Source organism: Ranitomeya variabilis, chromosome 1, assembly GCF_051348905.1.
Source record: "Ranitomeya variabilis isolate aRanVar5 chromosome 1, aRanVar5.hap1, whole genome shotgun sequence".
NCBI classification, from domain to species: domain Eukaryota; kingdom Metazoa; phylum Chordata; class Amphibia; order Anura; family Dendrobatidae; genus Ranitomeya; species Ranitomeya variabilis.
Window position 1 is genome coordinate 316,814,402 of NC_135232.1, and position 27,471 is coordinate 316,841,872.

The following is a 27,471-nucleotide window of genomic DNA, read 5'->3' on the forward strand; positions in this document are numbered from 1 at the left end:
TGGACCGAAAACGTTAATTTTCTAACTGGATGCACAAATAAATGGAATAATCAACTTGCAAAATATTTTTTTGAGTGCCAAGTGTTTTTTGAATATCGTATAATGACTATACTATCCATATGCTAATATAACTGTGCAAAAATTGCAAAATATGTGCAAAAAAAACGCAAAAAATATATAAATATAATAAAAGAATCACAAGTGAGGACAGTATTTACTGTCACAACAAAGTGCCAAGTGATATCAAGATAAGGTGCAAGGGACAGCAATTCCCTAAATAAAAACCAGCACTCTTTAAAAGTGAACCAGTGCAATTAGAAAATCAGGTGAATTTGCAGAGGATATTGGGTTTTAAGTATAGGATGGTATACCTTTAAGGGATGAGTGGGTCCAGCATACACGCGTCCCCTGACGAAGGACTCGTTCCGAAACGCGCGTCGGGGTGCGTGTATGCCGGACCCACTCATCCCTTAAAGGTATACCATCCTATACTTAAAACCCAATATGCTCTGCAAATTCACCTGATTTTCTAATTGCACTGGTTCACTTTTAAAGAGTGCTGGTTTTCATTTAGGGAATTGCTGTCCCTTGCACCTTATCTTGATATCACTTGGCACTTTGTTGTGACAGTAAATACTGTCCTCACTTGTGATTCTTTTATTATATTTATATATTTTTTTGCATTTTTTTGCACATATTTTGCAATTTTTGCACAGTTATAATAGCATATGGATCTATAATCATTATTCTTTTTTAGGGATTTTAAATGAACTGATTATGTATATTGATTGATTTCTTCCATATATTCATCTTGCATACATGCGTATTGATTTTTATTATTTCTTATTTATTGTGGAAAGCTGTTGCCGCAATTAATTAATAAAATTTAATAATATTTCACCTATTTTCTTGCCTGACTCCCTGTTAGTCCATTGTTTCTGCACCGTGGTGTCTTTTATACATAAAGTGACAGTGGTCAGAATTGTCAAATTTGGCTTGGTCATTAAGTACCAAATTGGCTCTGTCACTAAGGGGTTAATATCCCGGCTACCTCTCTCCAAGGCATTGATTTCTATACAGAATTTAGTTTCTTACTTTCCTTCCCCTCAGCTCCTGACAACCTGCTGTTATAAATCTTGCAAAAGGACGAGCCACTACCATTGGCAGTTCTCTGAGTCTGTCTCCTAATCATGGCTTTCACTGAGCTGTGTACTTTTTCAAATGACTGGTTATCTCTATGTAAATGGCAGTGATAGCACTGTAGACTCCAGAACAAGCCACTGACAGCTGAATATGTTACAGCAAAACTTATACTGAGCTTTATAGTTCTACTAACTGGCCTTTTACACAGACTGACGTGTGGCACAATATGACAATGAATGGTAAAGACAGATCAAAGTGAATGAGGCTCATTGAGTGATCTATACTAGATTACTCAGTGTGCACAGGCTGCCATTGTTTAACAGTGCGAGACCTGTTTACACAGGATGATGCATTCCCAAGAACGATGATCTTTTATGCTGCCTTTTATTTGATTAGTAGTATAGAATAGGAGACAAAAAAGCGCAAATAGGGTCTTATCCTCAGGACTGCTCTTAAAGAATTATGAGAGAACTGCTCACCTGATGGTGCAAAGTAAAGGCGTGTAATTTGTCAGCTGCTGCAGATCCACAGGTCGGCGCTGCGACCTCTTAGAGACGTTATAATAGATGAATGTGGATAAAATCTGCGCTGCTATGACAAATAATGAATCCAGATATAGTTGTAAGGTGTTCGGGTGGTTTATTCAACGCGTTTCGAAGCTCATGGCTTCTTCTTCAGGAAGTTTCCACACAAAGGTATCTTTGTGTGGAAACTTACTGAAGAAGAAGCCATGAGCTTCGAAACGCGTTGAATAAACCACCCGAACACCTTACAACTATATCTGGATTCATTATTTGTCATAGCAGCGCAGATTTTATCCACATTCATCTATTATAACGCCTTTTATTTGATGAAAGAGCGTTTCGCTTGTTCATATAGTGATTGGCAGCCTTTTTAATCATAAAACAAGCATTTTTAACAATACTCATTGTTTGTAAATTCCCCTTTATACTACAACTCTGCTACTCACCAAAACTGTCACACACACACACACACGTGCCACTTCTAGCGATACCGTAGTTACTGTATGTCACAGTTTCTCCCCTTCCTGGTACAGTTTTAGCCTATTGTCATGTCGGACGCTGTTCAGACCAGGTCATCCGACAGACAGTGGTAGTTCCGCTTTTGACCACTATTTGCTCATTGGCATCGGCTAGATTTTGTCTAGCTGATCCGGGGTTAATTTACCTGATCCTCGGATTGGAGGCTGGGCCATGCCCATTGCCTTTTTATAGTTCTCCTGATCATTGGGTGTCGCCGATTATAGCTTCTGTCTTGCGCATTTGTTATCTCGGTCTGGAGTGGAGAGCTGGTCGTTGGAGTATCGTTGCTGGTGGTGTATTTTCCCTTGTCTTATTTACTCCTTCCTATATTTGTGTTTATTTTGCCCTGCACATTTATAGTGTATTCCTGAGTGACTGCAGCGTGATGTATATTTTCCTTTATCCTTGTCTGTGCTAACTGTGGGTACTGGTGTATAGCATTCACTGGGTGGAGGGCGGAGGTTTCCAGCTCAGGGTGGTATCAGGAGGCAGGGTGAGGTTCGAGGCCTGAACATGCACACCATCAGTGTAAACTTCAGGTAGAGGGCCAGTCAGTATTTCCCTAGTCTTAGGGAAATTGCAGGGGCCCGGGTTATAAGCTCTCGCCCACCTAGTCTCTCCGTGACACCTATACGTTGTAGAAATCCTGAAATGGTGGCTGTTAGCTAATCAAAATATGTCAAGAAAGCACATTTTAATTGATGTGGCTAAGCAAATCTAGAAAAGGAATGGTTATACTAAGCAAAGTATAAAATACATATGCATATTGGTTTAAAGCCTTAATAACCAGTCTGTTTTCCATTTTCATTTTTTCCTCCCGTTCTTCCAAGAGCCATAACATTTTTAATTTTCTGTTCACATAGCCACATAAGGGCTTGTTTTTTTGCAGGACGAGTTGTACTTTTGAATGCACCATTCGTTTTATCATGTGGTGCACTGAAAACCAGGAAAAAAAATTCCAAGTGCTTGAAAATTGCAAAAAAAAGTGCAAATCCACAATTGTTTTTTATTTACCATGTTCACTATACGGTAAAACTGACCTGCCAATATGGTCATTGATCCACCCTCATGATTATTGGTTGACGAGATGTTTTTTTCCTGAAATTCTATGCCCTTTTTTCTCTACATATACCTTTGATCGTTGCGGCCAAAGAGTTCTATTTTAACCTCATCAGTCCATAGGACTTGTTTCCAAAATGCTCCAGGCTTGTTTATTCTTTTGCGTACTTCTCGCACTGAATTTTATGGTGAGGACGCATGAGAGGTTTTATTCTGATGATCCTTCTATGAAGGCCATATTTGTGTAGGTGTCTCTGAACAAGAGAACAATGTACCATAACTCCAGGGTCTGCGAAATCATTCTTAAGGTCTTTTGCAGTCAAGCGGGGGTTCTGATTTGCCTCTCCAGCAATCCTACGAGCAGCTCTCACTGAAATTTTGCTTGGTCTTCCAGACCTTATCTTGATCTCCACTGTTCCTGTTAACTGCCATTTCTTAATTACATTTTGAATTGAAGAATGGGCATTTTGAAAACGCTTTGTTAAATTCTTATAGCCTTCTCCTGTTTTGTGAGCCTCTACCATTTTCATTTTCAGAGTGCTAGGCAGCTGCTTAAAAGAACCCATGGCTGCTGTTTTTTGGCATAAGGACAGAGGAGGCTGGGTTTTTTTAAAGCTAGGAAATTTGCATTACCTGAACTTTCCTAACTATGATAGTGAACAAGCCATAACCGTAACAGGCAAATTAATGTCTGAAATCTTGGTCAAAGTTTATCAGAGCATACAAATCTCCAAGGGTGCCCAAACTTTTCCATCAGCCCATTTTAATTTTGGTAATTTTTAAAATGTAAAAAATTACAATTTTTGCTTTTGCCTATAATACAAATGTGTCATCTTAAACTTTAGACCTTTTAGAGATCATTTCATCTTCGACTTGCTTAACTGTTCACAATAACAGTAATTTTGACCAGGGGTGCCCAAACTTTTACTTGCCACTGTAACTGTACGACATATGTCAAGAAAGAGTTAACAGAATGTGCTATTATACTTTCCTTAGCGTACTTTAATGGACAATGCAGGCAGAGTAACCAGAGAAATATACTGTGTTCCAAATTATTATGCAAATGTTATTTTCCTCTAATGTTCCTACATTGTCAATGCAAATGAGTCAGTATAATGTTAAGAGTACAAATACAATTTTATTGTACAAACTTCCCAATGATAACAGTATTTTTTCAAAACCCAAAAAACTCAAAATTCACTGTTCCAGATTATTATGCAAAACAGAGTTTCAGCATTAAGCGGTCACAATTACTAAAATCAAAAGCTTTTTCAATCAAAAATATCTTAGCAGGCCAAGTTACATGATAACATATGACCTCTTCTTTGATATCAGCTTCACAATTCTTGCTTCCATTGAACTTGTGAGTTTTTGGAGAGTTTATGCTTGGATTTGTTTGCAGGATTTGAAAATAGTCTCCCAGAGCTTCTATCCTGATTTGAACTGCCTCCCACCCTCATAGATCTTTTTCTTGATGATACTCCAAAGGTTCTCTATAGGGTTGAGGTCAGGGGAAGATGGTGACCACACCACGATTTTCTCTCATATTATGCACATAGCAGCCAATGACTCAGAGGAATTCTTTGTAGCATGAGATGGTGCATTGTCATGTATAAAGATTATTTTGCTACGGATGGCATAGCTCTTCATTTTGTAGCATGGAAGAAAGTGGTCAGTCAGAAACTCAACTTTGCTGAACTCCTCTTCACACCTTCAGGGACCATAAAGACACCTACCAGCTCTCTCCCCACGATTCTGGCTCAAAACATGACTCCTCCACCTCCTTGCTGATGTCGCAACCTTGTTAGCACATGGCGGCCATTCACCAACCATCCACTACTCTATTCATCTGGACCATTCACGGTTTGACAGGAATCATCAGTAAACAAGACTGTTTTAAAATTAGTCTTCATGTATGTTACGGCCCGCAGCAACCGTTTCTGCCTGTGAGCACTATTTAGGGGTGGCTGAATAGTAGGTTTATGCCCAACTGCAAGTTACTGGAGGATCCTACACTTTGAAGTATGAGGGACTCCAGAGGCACCAGCAGCTTCAAATAACTGTTTGCTGCTTTGAAATGGTATTTTAACAGCTGCTCTCTTAAAGTGACAAATTTGTCTGGCAGAAACCTTCCTCATTATGCCTTTATCTGTACAAACCAATCTCAAATCTCTTCACAGTATGATGATCACCCTTAAGTTTTTGTTAAAAATTTAATGTTTTCATACCTTGTCCAAGATACTTCACTATTTGACGCTTTCGTCAGCAGAAAGATCCTTTTAATTTTCCAACATTGCTTGAAACCTTTGGCTGCTTAATAATGTGGAATGCCCTTCTTAAGTAGTTTTCCTTTAATTGGGCTCACCTGGCACACTAATTATCACAGGTGTTTGAGATTGAGTTCACTGATCCAAAGATCCCTGAGTCACGAATACCATCCAGGAGTTTATTAGAAAACCAAAAAATTACGGTACATCTTGATGACGCTTAAATACAATCTGCATAATAATTTGGAAAGCGATGTAGAATCAGTTGACTGTGCTTTGCACAATACCATTTTGCTCATGAACTGTTAGTTTTTCTTCCTGGATCTCTCATCAAAATTGCAAATAATGAAGTGATGTCAAGGTTACATAAAGGCTGGTGTTTAAAGGCCCCGTCTCACTAAGCGATTTACCAACGATCACGAGCAGCGATACGACCTGGCCGTGATCGTTGGTAAGTCGCTGTGTGGTCGCTGGGGAGCTGTCACACAGACCGCTCTCTCCAGCGACCAACGATCAGGGGAACGACTTCGGCATCGTTGAAACTGTCTTCAACGATGCCGAAGTCCCCCTGCAGCACCCGGGTAACCAGGGTAAACATCGGGTTACTAAGCGCAGGGCCGCGCTTAGTAACCCGATGTTTACCCTGGTTACCAAAAAAAACAAACACTACATACTCGCCTTTCGGTGTCCAGGTCCCTTGCCGTCTGCTTCCTGCTCTGACTGAGATCCGGCCGTACAGCGAGAGCAGAGCGCAGCGGTGACGTCACTGCTGTGCTCTCACTTCTCACTGTACGGCCGGCACTCAGTGAGAGCAGGAAGCAGACGGCAAGGGACCTGACGGACATCAGAAGGCGAGTATGTATTGTTTGTTTTTTTTTACATTTACGCTGGTAACCAGGGTAAACATCGGGTTACTAAGCGCGGCCCTGCGCTTAGTAACCCGATGTTTACCCTGGTTACCAGTGAAGACATCGCTGGATCGGTGTCACACACACCGATTCAGCGATGTCAGCGGGGCCTCAACGACCAAAAAAAGGTCCAGGCCATTCTGACACGACCAGCGATCTCGCAGCAGGGGCCTGATCGCTGGTACGTGTCAAACATAGCGAGATCGCTATGGAGGTCGCTGTTGCGTCACAAAACTTGTGACTCAGCAGCGATCTCGCTAGCGATCTCGCTATGTGAGACGGGGCCTTAAGGAATGCTTATCTATAGATTGATATCTTGCAACCAGCAATCATCTCAGCATCCAACCTGTCATCACACAATCATTTTAGTATCAAGAGCAGTGCATATTTCTTGTTGCTGCAACCAGAGAAAATGGACTACACTAAAGGTCTCACATTGAAAATGTATCGCCTGTTAAGAGGGTGGGTGATGTGTTATGAGTGGGGGTCCCCCACTGAGACTGCACAATCACTAGAATGCCAGTTTCTCCCCATTACACGACCCCAGTGAGTTTGAATACAGCGGTAGTGGAGCACACTCCTCTCCACTATTCAATGCCTATAGGGCTGATGGAAACAGCTGTGTGCCGCCTCTCCACTGAAAGTTCGCACTGTGAGGATGAATGTGTAGCTCGGGACCCCTGTTCTAGTAATAGTGGGGATCCAAGTGGTGGGGTACTCAGCATTCAGTTATAACGGGACATGTGCTGAATATCTTATCAATTGTCACTGATCGGGACTCAATCATAAAACACTGCAATTCCTGTACAGCATGGTGGCTCAGTGGTTAGCACTGTTGATTTGCAGCGCTGTGATCCTGGGTTCAAATCCCACCAAGGACAACATCTGCAAGGAGTTTGCATGTTCTCCCTGTGTTTGCGTGGGTTTCCTCCCACACTCCAAAGACATACTGATCTAAATTGTGAGCCCCATTGGTAACAGTGATGATAATGTCTGTAAAGCGCTGTGGAATATGATTGCGCTATATAAGCAAAGCATAATAAATAAAAATAAAAATCTTTAATATCAATACCACTAGGTTTACACATCTAGGATTTGGCCATATTGGCGTATAAATAATCAGTTCCATTCTCATCCAGAAGAGTGGGACAATTTTTTCTTCTCACTTCTCAACCGTGTGTGGTGTCAGTAAACAATCTTGTTTTTTTTTTAATCAGCAGCTATTTATCATTTACAGAACCATTTACAGTTTTCCTATGCTACAGTAATAGCGTAGGAAATTACAGTAGTAATAATGTATCTGTAAAAATGGATGCCATACTTATGGTCTGTATGGCATGCAATTTTCTCGTACTGTCTGAGTTTCAGAGTAAAATCGCAGCATGCCGAATACAGCTGAGAAAAATACACTGCCTCACTGAATAACATTGGTCCAAGTGCAATCTGATTTTTTATCAAAAAAAATAGCAACAAGCTGCAATTTGACTGCAAAATAGGATGGGTGCAAGAAAAAAAAATTGGATGCCATAAGGACCATCAGTATGGCATCCGATTTTTACGGATACATTATAATTCTGTAAGGTGGGAACTGTATATGGTTCTGTAAAACATTGATTTAACCTCTTCTCTCAGCCAATTTTCATTTTTTCCTCCCCTCCTTCCAAAAAACATATTTTTCTTATTTTTCCATATGAGGGCTGTTGTTTTTGAAGGATGAGTTGTAGTTTTGAATTACACTATTTATTTTCCCACTGCATGTACAGGAAAACTGTAAAAAAAAATCCAAGTGGGTGCAATTATTTTACCCTGAATCATTAATCTCTAGGTCAGTATGATTACCTCAATACCAAACTAGTACAGATTCAGAAAAAATAAATAAATTTGTAAACAAAAATACATTTTGTTTTTGTCATAATTTCTCGAGACGAGGATCATTTCTGTCTTTCCATTGCGCTTTGTGAAGGCTTGTTTTTTTAGAGACTAGCCGTGGTTTTATTGACACTAATTTGACGTTTTGATTTCATTATTTTTAGGCAGGAATGGTGATCAAAAAAAAAAATCACAATTGTGGCGTTTTGTGCTCGTTTATCATTATGGCATTTACTGATTGGGTTAATAATTTTATATTTTGATGGATCACACCTTTATGCATGCTGTGATACCAAATACATTCATTTTTCACCTTTATGCATGCTGTGATACCAAATACATTCATTTTTACTCTTTTTTAAATTTCTTTATTTTTAATGGGGGGAATCGGAAGTGATTTTAAACTTTTAGTTATGTTTTTATTTATATATTTTGTAAAAAATCTAATTATTGTTTTAGTCTCCACAAAGGACCATATACCATAGTATTGCAGTATATAGTGAAAATCACGGTCTCAATTGAAGCTTAGCCTATAGTTGAGCTTCAGAAGAAAAGGAAGATGACAGCAACTGGGGCCATCAGTAGGCGCTATAGCTATTTGGATAAGCTCTTATCCAAAGCTATTCAATTATCCCTAGTGAGCACTAGTGCTTGTTCTATTTAAATGCCACTTCTTTGTAAGGGTACCGTCACACAGTACCATTTACATCGCTACGACGGCACGATTCGTGACGTCGCAGCGTCGTATGATTATCGCTCCAGCGTCGTAGACTGCGGTCACACGTTGCAATCACGGAGCTGGAGCGATGCCGAAGTCCCCCGGTAACCAGGGTAAACATCGGGTTGCTAAGCGCAGGGCCGCGCTTAGTAACCCGATGTTTACCGTGGTTACCAGCGTAAAAGTGAAAAAAAACAAAACGTACATACTCACCATCTGATGCCCGTCAGGTCCCTTGCCGTCTGCTTCCTGCTCTGACTGAGATCCGGCCGTACAGTGAGAGCAGAGCGCAGCAGCGACATCACCGCTGTGATCTGCTCTCACTTTCCGGCCGGCAGACAGTAAGAGCGGGAAGCGGACGGCAAGGGACCTGACGGGCATCAGATGGTGAGTATGTACGGTTTTTTTTTTTTTACTTTTACGCTGGTAACCACGGTAAACATCGGGTTACTAAGCGCGGCCCTGCGCTTAGTTACCCGATGTTTACCCTGGTTACCAGCGAACGCATCGCTGGATCGCTGTCACACACAACGATCCAGCGATGACAGCGGGAGATCCAGCGACGAAAGAAAGTTTCAAACGATGTGCTACGACGTACGATTCTCAGCTGGGTGCCTGATCGCAGTAGCGTGTCAGACACTGCGAGATCGTAACGATATCGCTACAACGTCACGAATCGTGCCGTCGTAGCGATAAAAATGCCATTGTGTGACGGTACCCTAAGAGATTGACAGCAGCGTTTAAGTGGTTATCAGTCACAGATTGGATCTGACTGTGGCTGATGGAGACAGATGCCATCTGATTAATATAGCCGATATCTGCCATTTGTGGAGACAGCTTAGCTCCTGAGCACCACACACAAGATCACTCGCAATCATGCACATAAAAAGGATATTGTGCTGCAGATTAAGGCCATGTTCACACGATCCTTTTTTTTATCCTTTTTTTTAATCCTTTTTTTTTCAGGTCCTGATTTGGAAAATCCGCAGTGCAAAACTGCACTGTTGATTTTCCGACTGTTTCTTCTGCGGATTCCTCTGCGGGTTTTCAACAGCACTTTCCTATTGGTGCATGTTGAAAACAGGAGCGGAATCCGCAGCAAGAATTGACATGGTACTTCTTTTTTTCCGCAGAAAATCAGCGCGGATTTTCCAGCGGAAAAAAGGATAGTGGGCACAGCAGTTGGAGTTTTCCATAGGGTTATATTGTACTGTACCCTGCATGGAAAACGGCTGCGGATCCGCAGTGCAAAATCCGCTGCGGATCCGCAGCAAAAAAAGGATCGTGTGAACATAGCCTTAGGATATGTGTCCACGTTCAGTTTTGCTTCAGGCTTTGGTCAGGATTTTATGCAAGTAAAATCCTGACCAAAAATGCACCTGAGGTCACTGGCAGGTCACCTGCGGTGTTCCTGCGTGTTTTGCTCATTGTAGCAACATGCTGCGTTCTTAAAAAACGCACCGCATGTGCGTTTTTGCAGGAATTCCGCATGCGTTGTTTCCTGCACAGTGGAGACGGGATTTCATTAAATCCCCTCCACTATGCTGTAACATCTGGACGCTGCGTTTTTGACGCTGCGGCTCAGCGCTGAGTCAAAAACGCAGCGTTTCCTGAACGTGGACACACCCTTAAAGGGAAAGTGTCACTAGATTGATGCTACCCGAACCATAGACAGCCTGAATCAGAAACTGACTGCACGATTGCAGCAATGGCATGCAGGTATGTGTGTTAGAGTTCACTCCCACTTGCAATTAAATTGGATGAATGCAATCCAATTAAAAATCGGATTGCATTCGTACCAATTTATTCCTATACTTCTGTTCTCAAGGAGTTTTATTTTTTCTGCTCACGATTGGACAGGAAAAAAAAATTGCAGCGTGCTGTGATTGCATGCCAAATTCAGATCGTACGCACCCATATAAATCTGTGGGTGCATGTGAAACATTGCACTGCACTCGGATATCACCTGAGTGCAGTGCGATTCCAACCGATGCCTGCAGCAGAGGAAATGGAGAAATTAATTTCTCTGTCTCCGCCGGAGCTCTGCTGCGATTCTCTCACGTTAGAGGTTCAGCGCACAGAGCATGGATACTAGGATCACACTCGCAGCAGAGCAGGAGCCGAGTGTTATTAACATATAGCATCCAATGCTCTTGCATCGGATGCTATATGCTAATGTGACTCCGGCCTTAAGGCCGGGGTCACACTTGCGAGAGCAATGCGAGAAACTCGCATGAGTCTCTCGCATCAATACCCGGCACTGCCGCTGGCACTTGGGACCGGAGCTTTCAGTTGCATGTATTTCTATACAGGGGATTATAGAAAAAAGTAATAATGCGGTCTGCAATTGCGCAGAGAGGCTCTGATTCCTTCGGTCCTGTCTATGGTTCGGGCAGTATGAATCTAGTGACAAATTCAATTTATTAATCATGTATACATTCATAGCGTATGTTCCCATAGGATAGTGCAGCACCCCAGAGTCCTGGTCGTTGCAGTAATGTCATTCTTCCACCAGGGGGAGTGATATTACGTCTGAAGGTAATAAAGGAGTTCATCTTTCCAGGTATCACAAACCAAACACCACACTTCACACTCCAATCCACCAGGGGGAGCTACGCTCCTATCTAGTAGGGCACTCCTCCTCACAGAAGGGTAAATAACTGGTGGTTTGGATAGAAAGTTAGTCAGACGCTGCCTGGGTTTGACCCAGAGAGTACCTGTCAGGCAGACAGGGGGAAAAGGAGGAACATCTGAGCTGCAGACAGAGGGTCCCTGTCAGGGGTGGGATCCTGACAGAGGCCTAGCGGGATAGAAAGCTACGGAGCTGCGCCTTCCCCATGTGCGGCAGCATCCTAAGAAAGGACACGAAGAGACCTGTGTTGTAGAGAGTGAGAAACGAAGTCACAGCACAAGGAGATAATACCGGGAGGAGTTCTGCCCCGAGATCGGCAGCCTCCTTCTGAGGCGCGTAGCCGGTGGCCGGAACACCGAGGGAGTAATTGACTCTACGCATTACTTCAGAGACCGGCAGGACAGTCAATTCCAAGTTGGCTGCACGACCTTAATACCTAAGAATACATAGTGGCAAATTGTGGGGGTCAGGGCGTCTCTAGGGTCCCTATAAACAAGCCTCAGGCCATCAGTCATACGGGTATGTCCTATCCATACCATCTGGGGGACAAAGAGGAATAACATCTAGAACATCCACGAAAGTTGTGAGGACCTTACAGAGTTGCTCAGCAGGGAGGTACTACAACACACAGGCGCTAGTAGGAAGGCTACTGATTTCCACCTGGATAAGGGGACTCTGGATTTGCCTTCGGACCGGCCGGACTCTGCCTGCCCTGTGATCTGTACCCTGGACTGTGGATGCTGAAGCTTCCAGTAAAGGTAAAGAGACTGCAACCTTGTGTCCTCGTTATTCACTGCGCCTTACACCGTCCACTATCACCATCTACACATCTGGGAAGCCCTGGGGATACACTTCACCTGTGGGAAGGTATACCATCTTGCTGCCATAACATCACCCCAGCGGACCCCTAAGCAGCGTCGGTCACCCTGACCGAATACCACAGGTGGCGTCACGAACATTATACAAACTACACCTTTTATTGGATGCCCCTCAAAGAGCCACGGACCGGGTCGGGCCACCGTGACATCCCCCGAACTGAAGGACCTGGTACCGAGTACCCCATTGCCCTTGCGTGGGGGCGATCCAATTTTTCTGCTGCAAAATTTCTGTAGCGGAAAATGGGCAACAACTCTGCAGCGGTAAATACAGCTGATGATTCTGCTGCAGGATAGATGCTGATTTGCTGCACATTAAACCCTTTGCATTGCTAAAAGCTAAATCCACTGCAACAGCATAATATTTTGTAACATCTAATTCATACCGTTGCTATAGTGATACACAGCGGATTTTTCCACTCGTAAATACCCAGCAGTTTTCCATATTTGCCCTGTGCGCTCACACCCTAAAAATCTTGCTAGCAACATTAATTCTTCATTCAACAAAGTGTTCGTAAAACATGACTCATTAGCCACAGGAAGCATTCCCAGCTAGCCAAAATAATTCCAAACCACATAATAGGAAATAGAAGAAGTCAGAGAAAAGATGATAATGATATGTTGTGACTAAAAAACCAAAGGGGGAATGATCTGCTCTCCCACTTATAGGAAACTCAAGTAGGATATGGCACCCAGGCTGTGAAATGTAATGTGTGCATCATATACAGGATCATGTGCGCACACACAAATGGCTTTCTTTGTGACTAGAAAGACTGAGGATACAGGACAACCATGAGATGTTATACCACATACAAGCATATGAAAAACAAATCGTGAATTCTATTTAGATGTCATCACAGACTTTAAAGGCTGAAACTCGTATCATCCATTGTTCTATAATGCTCTTATATGATCAACTTCCAATATAAAGGGAATCTGTCACCCCTGGGACATATATGACCTATTAATATGGGCATACAGGTAATACAAATGTTATACTAGTCCTACCTGTATGCCTCATATTGTTGAGGAGAAATGTTATATTCTGTCTTTATGTTAATGATTTCATCCCTGCACCCTGTCTTTATTATAATATTACCCCCCACCCATGCACGCCAGTTACGGCCCCGGAATCCTGCGCCTGCACTCCCTCAGAAATACATACCTCATCCTGCCTTCTATGAGCACTGTATAGTGTAAATGCAACTTGAAAGAATCTGTCAACAGGATTTCACCCCCACCAAACTATTTAGGCCGGAGTCACACTACCGTATAACGCGGCCGAGTGCTATGCGATAAAACATTGCATAGCACTCGGCCCAGTGTTATTCTATGGGGCAGATCACATCTGCGATTATTTTTTCATGCTGATAAGGCTTGAGAGAACAATCCCAGCATGCTACAATTGGCAGAGAGACTCAGCTCACACGCACCCATACAAGTCTATGGGTGTGAGTGAAACATCACACTGCTCTCGGATATTACCCGAGTGCAGTGTGATATACGCCGAGAGCAGAGGAGATGAAGAAATTACTTCTCCTCCGCAGCTGTGCTCCGATCCTGGCATGCAAGAGGCTCAGAGCACAGTCCGTGAGCCTGAATTGGTCTGTGTGTGTAAGTATCTCTGGTGAAAACTGTCACCACACGTACCGGAAACACTGACATGTGGTAGATACAAAATAATCATATGGTATGTCTACATGGCTTGTACAGGGTCCTGCATATTTGCTGAAGCTCGAAGGTCAAATTATAGAAAGGCAATTAGAACAGAAATATGTTGAATTTAGGTACCTAATCTAATGAATGTTTATGTATTGCATATGTATTGGCACACACCACATATACACATTGTGTGCGCCAATACATATGCAGACATGATTATATGAATATTTAAATACATTACTGCTGTGCAGGCTATACTTATAAAGGCTCACTCACATGGCCCTCGATTGTCTCAATAGAATAGAGCTGATTATGCTAATGCCACTCTGCTGGAGTTTGATCTGAGCGTCATCTTACTGTGATACGATTATTTCAGATAGCAGCACAGGAGAAGACAGAGAATTTAATTTAGCCATCTTCTCCAATATATGTGTCCGGGGATGTCGCACTGCACTCGGATGACAGCCGAGTGCAGTCCGATGTTTCACATGCACCAATAGACTTGTATTGGTGCACTTGATCTGATCGGAACCATTCGTGGCATGCTGCAATTGTGTTTTCATGCCGAATCAACATGAGAAAAAAATTGCAGATCTACACTGCCCCATAGTATGACATTGGGCAGAGTGCTATGAAATGCAATTTATTGCATAAAACATTATAGATAGCACTCGGCCGTGTTATATGCTTGTGCGAGCAAGCCCTAAAACTGAGGTACTTGGCATACAAATCAGCCAATTACTGTGTGCCCACCAAAAAAAATTAAGTGTCACCTTTTTCCTGGCAAAGTACACTATGAAATTTAAACTTACCTTTCTATAGTCAGTGCAACAAATTTACAGGTTAGGTGGGATCCAAGTCTAATTAAAAAGACTGAAGATGTTTCTCACCTCTTTCCCTCTGGTCTGGGAACTCCTCCCCAAGGTGCATCTGGACCTCTTCCATCACCCCTACTCAGAACATGACCACGTGGTGGGCTGCAGGTACGGTCAGCCAGCTCTCGGCTACTGACTTCCAGACCACGAATTCTAACACCGCCCTCTAATCTGCGATTGTCTGTGTCTAGAACCGACAGCTCTAATTTTTGCATCTGCAGAATGGAGTAATCGTGATTATTGGTAGATATTGTCTCAACAGTAAAATAAGTCACTAAGTCAAAATCTAAAAACTGGCTACAATACAAAAACATGATGATCCTGGGGATAACAAAGCCAGACAACCACGAGTCTATCTCCTTCACAGGATACTGTCACCTTCAATAAAAGATAAATATAAATCATGACAACAATTTACATGGCCTGTTTTTGGTTGCTTACTTACATCTCGACTCTCTCCACGGATTTCTGTTCCATGTTCTTGTGCATCACGTAGACTCTGAGAATCCTACAAGCATATGAAATGTTAACTAGGGGAAACAATTTTACCTTAACAACTAGGGGGGAGTGGACCAGTAGATGTTCGAGTTCTGGTCCCTGACCTTTATTCTAAAGTTCGGTTTGGGTACTAGAACTATACCCAAACTTGAACCAGAACCCGAACCTCATTGAAAACAATGGGGACTCGATCTTTTGAGCTTGAAAATATTCTCTTCCTCTTCTCCCGGACTTCTCCCGGTACTCCGAACATTGCAATGGACTTCCAGGAGAAATCCATGTTCGGCGCCTAGTACGGGGCACTAACTATCTGGTACGAACTCCGTACTTTTAAGTTCAGGTTCGCTCATCTCTACTAGCAACGTACTATTTACTTCATTGGTTTCCATAGATATTGTGATTACTCAATAGGTAAAACACACTAAATATTTATACAAAGTTGTAATTAATCTAATGTGACTTAAATGTCATTATTTAACTTAAAATTCAAACATGGTGGTGGCAGCATCATGGTTTGGGCCTGCTTTTCTTCAGCAAGGACAGGGAAGATGGTTAAAATTGATGGGAAGATGGCTAGAGCCAAATACAGGACCATTCTTGAATGAAAGGAGTCTGCAAAAGACCTGAGACTGGGACGGAGATTCGTCTTCCAACAAGACAATGATCCCAAACATAAAGCAAAATCTACAATGGAATGGTTCACAAATAAACGTATCCAGGTGTTAGAATGGCCAAGTCAAAGTCCAGACCTCAATCCAATCGAGAATCTGTGGAAAGAGCTGAAAACTGCTGTTCACAAACGATCTCCATCAAACCTCACTGAGCTCTAGCTGTTTGCCAAGGAAGAATGGGCAAGAATTTCAGTCTCTCAATGTGCAAAACTGATAGAGACATACCCCAAGCGACTTGCAGCTGTAATCGCAGCAAAAGGTGGCGCAACAAAGTATTAAGTTAAAGGGGCCGAATAATATTGCATGCCCCACTTTTCAGTTTTTGAATTTCCACAAAAATTTAAAATAACCAATAAATTTCGTTCAACTTCATAATTGTGTTCCACTTGTTGTTGATTCTTCACCAAAAATTTACATTTGGTATCTTTATGTTTAAAGCATGATATGAGGGACAAGGTTGAAAAGTTCCAGGGAGCCGAATACTTTCGCAAGGCACTGTATATACTTGAAGGGAACAAGGACGTTAATACAAAGGAAAAGGAGGGAAGACTGGGGAAACTAGGCTTCCCATAGCGACCCCTTTACACATTTCATATTGACAGTATTGCTCTTTTTCTGTCTCATCAACCAGTATTTCTGTAGCTTTATATAACTATTTTACTATTAAAACAGTACAGCTTAATGTTCTTCTCAACAACATAGAGCATACCTCAAGGGTTCGGTTTCGATGCTCAGGGGATGGCAATTTTGCCTCCAGCTCTTGGAGTTTTTGGTTTGACAACTGGACTAGTCGATGTAGAGCCTCATCAACCCTCTCATATAAGTCAAAGGTGACCGGGTCATGAAGTCTGTTGAACGCAAGCAAAACAAATATTCCTAACCTCAATTTTTCTGAATGGAATTGAGCTTCCTAGCTGACACTAAAACATGGCTCCAGGATTACCTCAGATAAGGTGATTTCTGGATACTTGCTACCAGAGTGCCCCCATCCCTCTGGAGCCTTTGAAGCTTCTCATCTGTCAGTGCTTTCTTCATGGCATCTCGATGATGAGAAATCAGCCACTGATTATCCTAGCACATAAAAAAATGTAATGTAATTTCTAGATGAAAAGGAAACATGATTATTTACTACAGACTGAAAAGCTTTCTCTCCTTTACATGAAAGTTAATCAGTTAATATTTACCAATGGGTTGTCATTGAAAACATATATGCTATACTTTGTACATTAAATGATCTGTAGTGGATTGTTCAGTGCATATAGGATGCCATTGTTCTCGGCAAGATTAAAAACTACTTAATCCAATGAATATGCGTTTTGCTCATTCATTGGGCGATTGTTAGCTTGTTTACATCGCAACATTATGGTGAAAAGGGAGTTCCTAGAATGATCTTTCAGCGAAAGTGTAAGGCTATGTGCACACGTTCAGGTTTTTTCGCATTTTTTTCGCGTTTTTTCACGCTAAAAACGCTATAAAAACTCATTAAAAACGCATGCATTAAGCATTCTATCATTTAAAATGCATTCTGCATGTTTTGTGCACATGGATGCGTTTTTTCCCGTGAAAAAAACGCATCGCTGTAAAAAAATGAGCATGTTCATTAATTTTGTGGATTTTCTGCGTTTTTCCCGCAATTCTATGCATCTGGGAAAAAACGCACAAAAAAGGCATCAAAAACACGTCAAAAACGCGTCAAAAAACGTGGAAAAAAAAACGCATGCGGATTTCTGGCAGAAATTTCCGTTTTTTTGTCAGGAAAATTTCTGCAAGAAAGCCTGACGTGTGCACATACCCTATCAAAGTAGTACTTTTTTTCTTTTTAAAAAACGTGTTGCTATAGAGACCACAGTCAACCAGCTACTATGAATATAGCTGCCTAAAAACATGAGAGAACAGTTGTCCAAAGCCAATTATCTTGTGTATGGGATCAATCATATGGGATATAAGAAAAAAAATATCTTTCTTGGCAAAAGTCACTAACTAAAATACAGTCAAAATAAAAACATCATAATGAAAAAGTTCACTATTGTTTTTGCATGTAACAGTATATCATTTACTTTCATTGGTGAAAAACAATATTTTAACAACTTTAGCAAACTAAATCTTTATTTTTAAAAAAGTAGAATGGCTAACCTCAGTGCTGTCAGCTTCTACTTCTTGTGTCACCTTCTCCAGGGAGTCAAGCACATCACAGCACAAAGAGTGGAGCCGCCACAAAGACTACAAAAGGTAGAAAAGATGAAAAATGGATGACTATAAAATACTGTTATATTATTTTACATTGGACTGTAAACTAATGATCATTGTCTTCTAAAATCTCCATCTGATGGCAAAGGAGCTTTCTAATTCTAAACATGAATTGCATATCTATAGTGCATTTGTCGGGTAATTTGGGTCACTTGATATCAGCTTTCCTATTTTTAAGCGAGATCAATATTAAAGAGAAAAAAGCCTGCTTGCCCATCTATCAGACACTTTACTTCTCCATTAAGTGACTAATGGAATCCCTACTAAAATTAATTTTCAGTGCAGCAGTGATGAGAAGGAATATCAACCTCACAAAGTCATCAGTTTACAGCTGTTGCTAATAGTTGTCTATGCAGAGGAAAGGAGAAGGAAGGAGCTGCTGTACAGGAAGAAACTAAAAGCAGCAGCCTAAGGCTACTATATGCACACGATGCGCTTTTGATGCGTTTTTTTACACGCTTAAATGGTCCAAAAACGCAATGGAATACTTATGCAAGGTAATACAATGAAAATCCTGAAGTGCTGTGCACATGATCAGTAAATTTCCGTCTGTATTTGCAGCATTTTATTTTCTGCAGCATGTCAATTCTTTTTACATTTCTGCAGAGTTTTTGACTCATTGACTTCAATTGAGTCAGTCAAATCTGCAGCAAAAACACAGGTGTAAAAAGGTTTGCGTATTTGCTGCCAAAAACGCTGCATTTGTCAAAGACAACTATGTCAGAAGGAGAAAGAGTGTGTGGGCGCAAAATATGTGTGTGTGTGTGTGTGTGTCTGTCTGTGTGTGTCTGTGTGTATACCCATGCGTCGTCTGATTGGACTACTACTCCCATCTGGCTACGTCTTTTGTCACATATAACAGAGACAGCATGAGCGCCTGTGATCAATTGTGAAAAAAATAAATTTTTTTTTACATAATTACATACATATTCACATACAAAATACATACTCACCGAACGCCCAATCCCCGATGCCTGTGTCTCCTGCAAACAATCAAAAATAATAAACCAACATAGACTCACCTTTCCGCCGTAGTCCATTTAATACCAAGTGTCCCACGTCAATCTCACCCGACCGCTGGCGATACACTGACAGGAGGTAATCGCTCCCGCAGTGTATCACTTACGGCACTGCTGCGTGGGAAAGTTCTCACACAGTGGTAGTGCTGGAAATGAGAGCACCGGAGCTGATGAACTCTGGTGAACTCTCACGGCGGCTCAGTGATATACTGCGGGAGCGATTACCTCCTGTCAGTGTATCGCCAGCGGTTGGGTAGAGCGGTTACATCTCCCGATGTGACTGTTCTACACGTGAGATCGCCGTGGGACACTCAGTATTAAGTGGACTACGTCAGACAGGATAGTATTATATGTTAGTTTATTATTTTTTGATTGTTTGCAGGAGACGAGGGTGTCGGGGATTAGGTGTTCAGTAAGTATGGTAAATTTAGATTCAATAAAGGAGTCTGTGTGATTATTTCAAATAAAGGACTTTATTCTAGGTGTGTGTGTTTTTATACAATATCACTATGGGGTTAGTAATGGAGAGGTGTCTCTATGAACCCCACTTGCCACGGCTACAGGCCAAATGGGAAGAGCGAGGCTAAGTGCCAGAATTGGCACATCTATAAGATGCACCATTTCTGGGGTGGCTGAGAGCTGATGTTTTTAGCCTGGGGGGTGCAAATATCCATGGCTCCTTTCCAGGCTATTAATACCAGCCCGCAGCTGTCTGCCTAGCCTTTGCTGGTTTGATTTTATAGGGGGAGCCCATGTTAATTTTTCTTCTGGGGTTCCCCTGTAAACCAGTAAAAGCTAAGTAAATAGATGTGAGCTGACGTTAATAGCCTGGGAACCTTTTGGCTATTGGCTCCTTCCCAGAATATTAACAACAGCCCTCATCCGTTGGCTTTCCCTCTGCTGGTTATGAAAATTATGCGGGAGCCCACACAACTTAATAAAAACATTTTTTGAAATATAAACAGATATTGCATTTCACGCAGATTTCTGACAGTTTTGTTTTTTTGTACAGCATACGTAGGTTAATTATGTTAATACTCCTACATTTGCTGGTGACTGTGTGTGTCTTTATTTAATATTAATGAGGGTATCTGGCTAAAGAGGTTGAACAAGGAAATGACATCACAATTCTTTTTTTTTTTCAATAATATATCTTTATTTAGCTCTATGGATATACGAAAACGCATGCAAAAATGTATAACAAACGTGCGTATTTCTGCTGCATTTTTCTGCCAAGAGATGCAGAAACCTTGCAGAAATTTCTGCAAGCAAATATGCAACGTGTGCACATAACCTAAGGGTGCTTTCAGCATTTTGGCAGTTTGTTTGTCCCATCTGGGCTTAATTCCGACCCCCATCCCCCGCAAAATGATATATGGGCATATGCGCTGATGAAGCCATAGACTACAATGGTGCTGACAGTGAGAATAGTGTGCTCGGTCTGTCCTGCATCACTTTCGAGAGCGTACATCTAATGGAGACGGACATCCACACACAGTCTACTACGTTTGAGTGTCTGCATTCAGTAGGCGTACAGGTTAGAAGGATCTGAAATCAGACAAGTGAGGAGGAGGATCTACGTCTAGATAGGAAAGAGAAGAAGGATCTGCATCCAGACAAGAGATAGAGGAAAATTATCTGCATTAACGCAAGAGACAGAGAGAGCGCAAACAGAATCTGCAGACAAGCAGGAGAGAGAGAATCTGCATCAAGAGAAGAGAAGGATCTCCATCCAGAGGGGAGAGCGAGTAGAAAAATCAGGAAAGAGAAGAGAAGGATCTTCATTCAGATAGGAGAAAGAGGAAAAGGGTCTGCATCAAGAGGAGAGAAGGATCTTTATCCAGATAGGAGAAAGAGAAGGAGTTGAATCAGGAGGGGAGAAGAATTTGAATCTATACAAGAGACAACAAAGAGCTTCATCCATACAGGAAAGAAAGCAGGGTATCTCTTCCAGGGTGTAACGCTATCCTGGTGATCCTCGCCGGTGGTTTCCGATCATGGACTGAACAAATATCTGCTGATTCGCCCACAGTAAGCTATGTTCTCCCAACTTCCCAAACAGCAAAAAGTCTTCGACAGGTGAAGGGTTGTCTTTTCCGACGTTCACATGACACGGTACGGGGGTCCATAGTTGCTTATGGCGGTTCAGGCCATACATCGTTCCAAAGAGATTCAAGGTACTCTATGAGGTTTTTCAGTCCGCTTTCAGATTCCGCAACTCAGCCATTGTTTTACAACACCTTTGCTGTCGCCCCCTTTCTTCTGCCCTCTTTACTGCGGAAGTTGTCTACTTTCTTAGTCTCCTCTTGGAAACTTCCATATCATCGTCGCTATTATGATTTGATTGTTTCAGTTTAACGATTTGAAAAGCAGCATTCAAGTTCCGCTTCCCCTATCACGTCTTGTGTAAGATCTAAGTAGGGTAACCCTCTTAATTTCCTCTACCTCTGGTCAGAACTTGAGTCTGGTTTGTTCCTCATCTCCCTTGGGGCAGGTTTTTTGCCATCTTTCCTTCATGGGAACCACATTTTTCCTTTCATCTTTTTTCCTGTGGGCTGCGCACGCTTAGTAAATCTCTAGTGGCCTGTGTTTTGGGGGTCCGCATCTGGTGAATAACCTGATTCACACCTGATTGCCCTTAACTGGGGATATATTCACATGCAGGCGCCTGCTCCAGACGCAGTCTGCTGTATTTATCTTTTAACTTCCATCTTTTAACTTCCATCTTTTTAATTACGTTGAATTAGACTAAATTCTAGAATGCATTTGGCTACTCATCACTACTACAATATTATCATCATCTGTACCATCTAATCGAGCTCTTCTCCTCTTCCCACAGGTATGCACTGACTTTCCCAAGCTGTACCTGGCTCCTGGATGTCCCTGTATATTGCATTGACTTTCTATGGTATGCACTGACTTTCCCCAGCTCTCCTTGGCTCCTGAATGTCTCTGTATATTGCATTGATTTTCTATGGTATGCACTGACTTTCCCCAGCTCTCTCTGGCTCCTGAATGTCTCTGTATATTGCATTGACTTTCTATGGTATGCACTGACTTTCCCCAGCTCTCCCTGGCTCCTGAATGTCTCTGTATATTGCATTGATTTTCTATGCCTTCCCCGGCATCTGAGTGTCTTGGTGCAGCACATATAATCCTTTTCTGGTATGCTTTCTTACCTATCATCTTGTTTCCATGACCTGTTTCATGTCTCTCATTATGTTATTCTGGCATCTCTTTGAGTGGTCACTCTAACCCCTCCCTCTCTTTATGACCTCTGCTTAAAGGGAACATGTCACCCCCAAAATCGAAGATGAGCTAAGCCCACCAGCATCAGGGGCTTATCTACAGAATTCTGGAATGCTGTAGATAAGCCCCCGATGTATCCTGAAAGATGAGAAAAAGAGGTTATATTATACTCACCTGGGGGGGGCGGTCCAGTCCAATGGGCGTCGCGGTCCGGTCAGGGGCCTCCTATCTTCATTCCATGATGTCCTCTTCTTGTCTTCACGCTGCGGCTCCGGCACAGGCATACTTTGTCTGCCCTGTTGAGAGCAGAGCAAACTACTGCAGTGGCAGGCGCTGGGCCTCTCTGACCTTTCCCGGCGCCTGCACACTGCAGTACTTTGCTCTGCCCTCAACAGGGCAGACAAAGTACTCCTGCGCCGGAGCCGCAGCGTAAATACAAGAAGAGGACGTCATCGTAAGAAGATGGGAGGCCCCAGACCGGACAGCGATGCCCATCGGACCGGACCGCAGCGGGACTGCCCCTGGGTGAGTATAATCTAACCTCTTTTTCTGATATTTCAGGTTACATCAAGGGCTTATCTACAGCATTACAGAATGCTGTAGATAAGCCCCTGATGCTGGTGGGCTTGGCTCATCTTCGATTTTGGGGGTGACAGGTTCCCTTTAACTCTCTACATCTGGTCTCCCATACCCAGCCACCTCCTCATTCACACCTGATTGCCCTTAACTAGGGATATATTCACATGCAGGCATCTCCTCCAGATGCAGTCTGCTGCATTCATCTTTTAACTTCCATCTTTGAAATTATATCTTTTTAATTACGTTGAATTAGACTGAATTGGACTGGAATTGACTGGAAGGTAACAGAATACCAAACCACTACAATGTTTTGGTTTCTTTTCTCTTTTACTCCCATACTACTTTCCTTCTTACAATCTCCTGCAATCCCTCCACCTAGCAAAGAACTAGTCATTTCTTCCTCCATGCTCCCCAGCCATCTCACCTTCTCCTCAGAACTGTTTCTCCACATACTATCCTTTCTCTCCAGACACTCAAGGCCGCATCATGTCCTATCCTGCTCCCACCTTCTAATGCTCTGTCTGCTACTCCTCATCTCTGGTGACATATCCACAAATCCCGGCACTCCTCGACACATCCCCACACTCATTTCTAACCCACTGCCACGATCCTCTGCACGTTTTCCCAACTATGATAACCTCATATTCGCAACTATGATAACCTCATACCCATCCATCCAGCCCCCTCTCCCCCTACCTAGCACTATGGAACGCACGCTCCGTCTGCAATAAACTGCCATTTATCCATGATCTCTTCATCACCAACAAACTCTCCTTCCTCGGCATCACTGAAACCTGGCTCACCCCCTCTGACTCAGCCTCTCCAGCTGCGCTTTCCTATGACGGATTCCACCTCTCTCACACCCCTCGCCCCAGCAACAAACGTGGTGAAGTAATTGGCTTGCTCCTGTCCAACACCTGCTCCTTCACTCCAATCCCGCTACCACCCTCCGCTACTCTTCCCTCGTTTGAGGTGCACTCCATCCGCATCTATTCCCCCTCCAACCTCCAGCTGGCTGTCATCTACCGCCCCCCAGAACTAGCCATCTCCACCTTTCTCGACCACTTCACCACCTGGCTACTTCATTCCCTCTCTGCTGACATCCCCACTATCATCATGGATGATTTCAATATCCCCATTGACACTTCCACCTCAGCTGCCTCTAAACTTTTAACACTGACTGCCTCCTTTGGCCTCACTCAATGGTCCTCTGAGGCCACTCACAAAGATGGCCACACGCTGGACCTCATCTTCACCCGCCTCTGCTCCCTTACTCATCTCATTAACTCACCCCTCCCCCTGTCTGACCACAACCTACTGACATTGTCTTCCTTCTCCTCTCCTAGTGCGCAACCCCCACTCCACAAACTCACTCACCCTCGCAGAAATCTCAAACACCTCAAATTACAATCACTCTCTGAGTCACTTCTCCCTCTTACAGACATAGCTTCCCTTCATGACACAGATAGTGCTGCCACTTTTTATAACACCACAATAACAGCAACACTCGATTCGGCGCCCGCTCATGCGTAGCAAAACTCGTACACTCAACAGGCAGCCCTGGCTGACCAGCCTGACCAAAGAACTGAGATAGGCTTACAGGATCGCTGAGCGGAGATGGAAGAGATCCCGCTCTGCAGACCACTTCACTGCATACAAGCAATCCCTCGCCAGCTTCAAGTCCACACTCACCGCCGCAAAACAAACTTACTTCTCATCTCTCATATCCCTGTCTCACAACCCTAAACAGCTTTTCAACACTTTCAATTCTCTACTCCATCCCCCTGCACCCCTCCCTCCCCTCTCATTTCTGCTGAAGACTTTGCCTCTTTCTTTAAACAGAAGATCGATACGATCAGAGAAAGCTTTGGCCCACAGCGCCCAATGCTTAGCTGCTCAACCCTGCTTCTCCAAAACCAGCTTCTCCACCATGACAGAAGATCAGCTCTCCACCCTCCTGCCAAGATCACACCTTACCACCTGCACGCTCGACCCGCTCTCATCCCTAACCTTTCCATGGTCTCACAACAGGTGTCTTCCCCTCATCCTTCAAGCATGCCAAGATCACACCCATCCTCAAAAAGCCCTCCATCGACCCATCCTCTGTGTCTAGCTATCGCCCGATATCTCTTCTCCCTTATGCCTCCAAATTACTGGAGCAACATGTCCATCTTGAACTGTCCTCCCACCTCTCCTCTTGCTCCCTCTTTGATTGGTTACAATCTGGCTTCTGACCCCACTCAACTGAAACTGCCCTAACTAAAGTCACCAACGACCTACTAACTGCCAGGAGCAAGCAACACTACTCTGTCCTCCTTCTCCTGGACCTGTCTTCTGCCTTCGACACTGTGGACCACTCCCTTCTGCTACAGATCCTCTCGTCTCTTGGCATCACAGACTTGGCCCTATCCTGGATCTCGTCATATCTGACAGACCAAACATTCAGTGTCTCCCTCCCCCACACCACCTCCTCACGTCGCTCCTTGTCAGTCGGTGTTTCTCCATCTACACCTTCGGCCTTGGACAGCTCATAGAATCCCACGGTATGCAGTACCATCTCTACGCCGATGACACGCAGATCTACCTATCCGGACCTGACCTCACCTCCTTACTTACCAAAATCCCGCACTGTCTGTCTGCTATTTCAGCCTTCTTTTCTGCTCGTTTTCTAAAACTGAACATGGACAAAACAGAATTCATCATCTTTCCCCCATCTCACTCTACCCCTCCACCAGACCTATCCATCAATGTCAATGGCTGCTGTTGTGAATTTGGATTCTGGGCTCCCCCGGTGGCTACTGGTGGAATTGAACTGGTGTTTTCATCTTCTCTGTTCACCTGTTCCCATCAAGATGTGGGAGTCGCTATATAACCTTGCTGCTCTGTTAGTTGCTTGCCGGTCAACAATGTTATCAGAAGCCTCTCTGTGCTTGTTCCTGCTCCTAGACAACTACTAGATAAGTTGGACTCTTGTCCATGTTTGTTTTTGCATTTTTGTTCCAGTTCACAGCTGTAGTTTCGTTACTGTGTCTGGAAAGCTCTTGTGAACAGGAATTGCCACTCTGGTGTTATGAGTTAATGCCAGAGTTTTAAAGTAATTTCTGGATGGTGTTTTGATGGGGTTTTCAGCTGGCCATGAAGGTGTCCTTTCTGTCTTCTGCTATGTAGTAGGTGGACCTCAAATTTGCTAGACCTGTTTTCATACTACGTTTGTTATTTCGTCTTGATTCACCGCCGATACATGTGGGGGGCCTCTGTCTCCTTTCGGGGTATTTCTCTAGAGGTGAGCTAGGACTGATATTTTCCTCTGCTAGCATTATTTAGTCCTCCGGCTGGTGCTGGGCATCTAGAATCAACGTAGGCATGCTACCCGGCCACTGCTAGTTGTGCGTTAGGTTTAGTTCATGGTCGGCTCGGTTCCCATCTTCCAGGAGCTAGTTCCTATATATGCTTATGCTATGTTCTCTTGCCATTGAGATCATGACAGGCTGCTCACTTTCCCCAGTCCCACACGCCTGGTGCCTCGGGGTGATCCTTGACTCTGCCCTCTCTTTCAAGCCACATATCCAAGCCCTTGCCTCCTCCTGTCTTCTCAAACTCAAAAATATTTCCCGGATCTGCGCATTCCTTGACCGTGACACCACAAAAACACTAGTGCATGCCCTTATCATCTCCCGCCTTGACTACTGCAACCTCCTACTCTCTGGACTCCCCTCTAGCACCACTCCAATCCATCCTACACTCTGTTGCCCGACTAATCTACCTATCTCCCCGCTATTCCCTATGCCAAGCCCTTCACTGGCTTCCTATCACCCAGAGACTCCAGTTCAAAACCCTCACAATGACATACAAAGCCATCCACAACCTATCTTGACCATACATTTGTGACATGGTCTCCAGGTACCTACCTACATGCAACCTCCGATCCTCTCAAGACCTCCTTCTCTACTCCCCTCTCATCTCTTCTTCCCATGACCGCATCCAAGACTTCTCCCGTGCTTCCCCCATACTCTGAAACTCTCTACCCCAACACATCAGACTCTCGCCTACCATAGAAACCTTCAAAAAGAACCTGAAGACTCACCTCTTCGGACAAGCCTACAGCCTGCAGTGATCCTCAACCTACTGAACCACCGCACAACCAGCTCTACCCTCTC

The 27,471-nt window shown here is 43.3% G+C and overlaps 1 protein-coding gene across 2 annotated transcripts in view; it reads right to left on the reverse strand.

The window, feature by feature from the left end:
* Positions 1-27,471, reverse strand: part of ARHGEF40 (Rho guanine nucleotide exchange factor 40) — a 194,624-nt gene that overhangs the window by 92,412 nt on the left and 74,741 nt on the right. For both annotated transcript variants that reach the window (XM_077297661.1, XM_077297652.1), the window contains exons 9-13: positions 18,354-18,440; positions 17,164-17,291; positions 16,930-17,068; positions 15,497-15,559; positions 15,067-15,266 (exon numbers count right to left, since the gene is read on the reverse strand). In XM_077297661.1, coding sequence (XP_077153776.1) covers positions 15,067-15,266; positions 15,497-15,559; positions 16,930-17,068; positions 17,164-17,291; positions 18,354-18,440 — 617 coding nt within the window. The remainder of the gene's footprint in view (positions 1-15,066; positions 15,267-15,496; positions 15,560-16,929; positions 17,069-17,163; positions 17,292-18,353; positions 18,441-27,471) is intronic.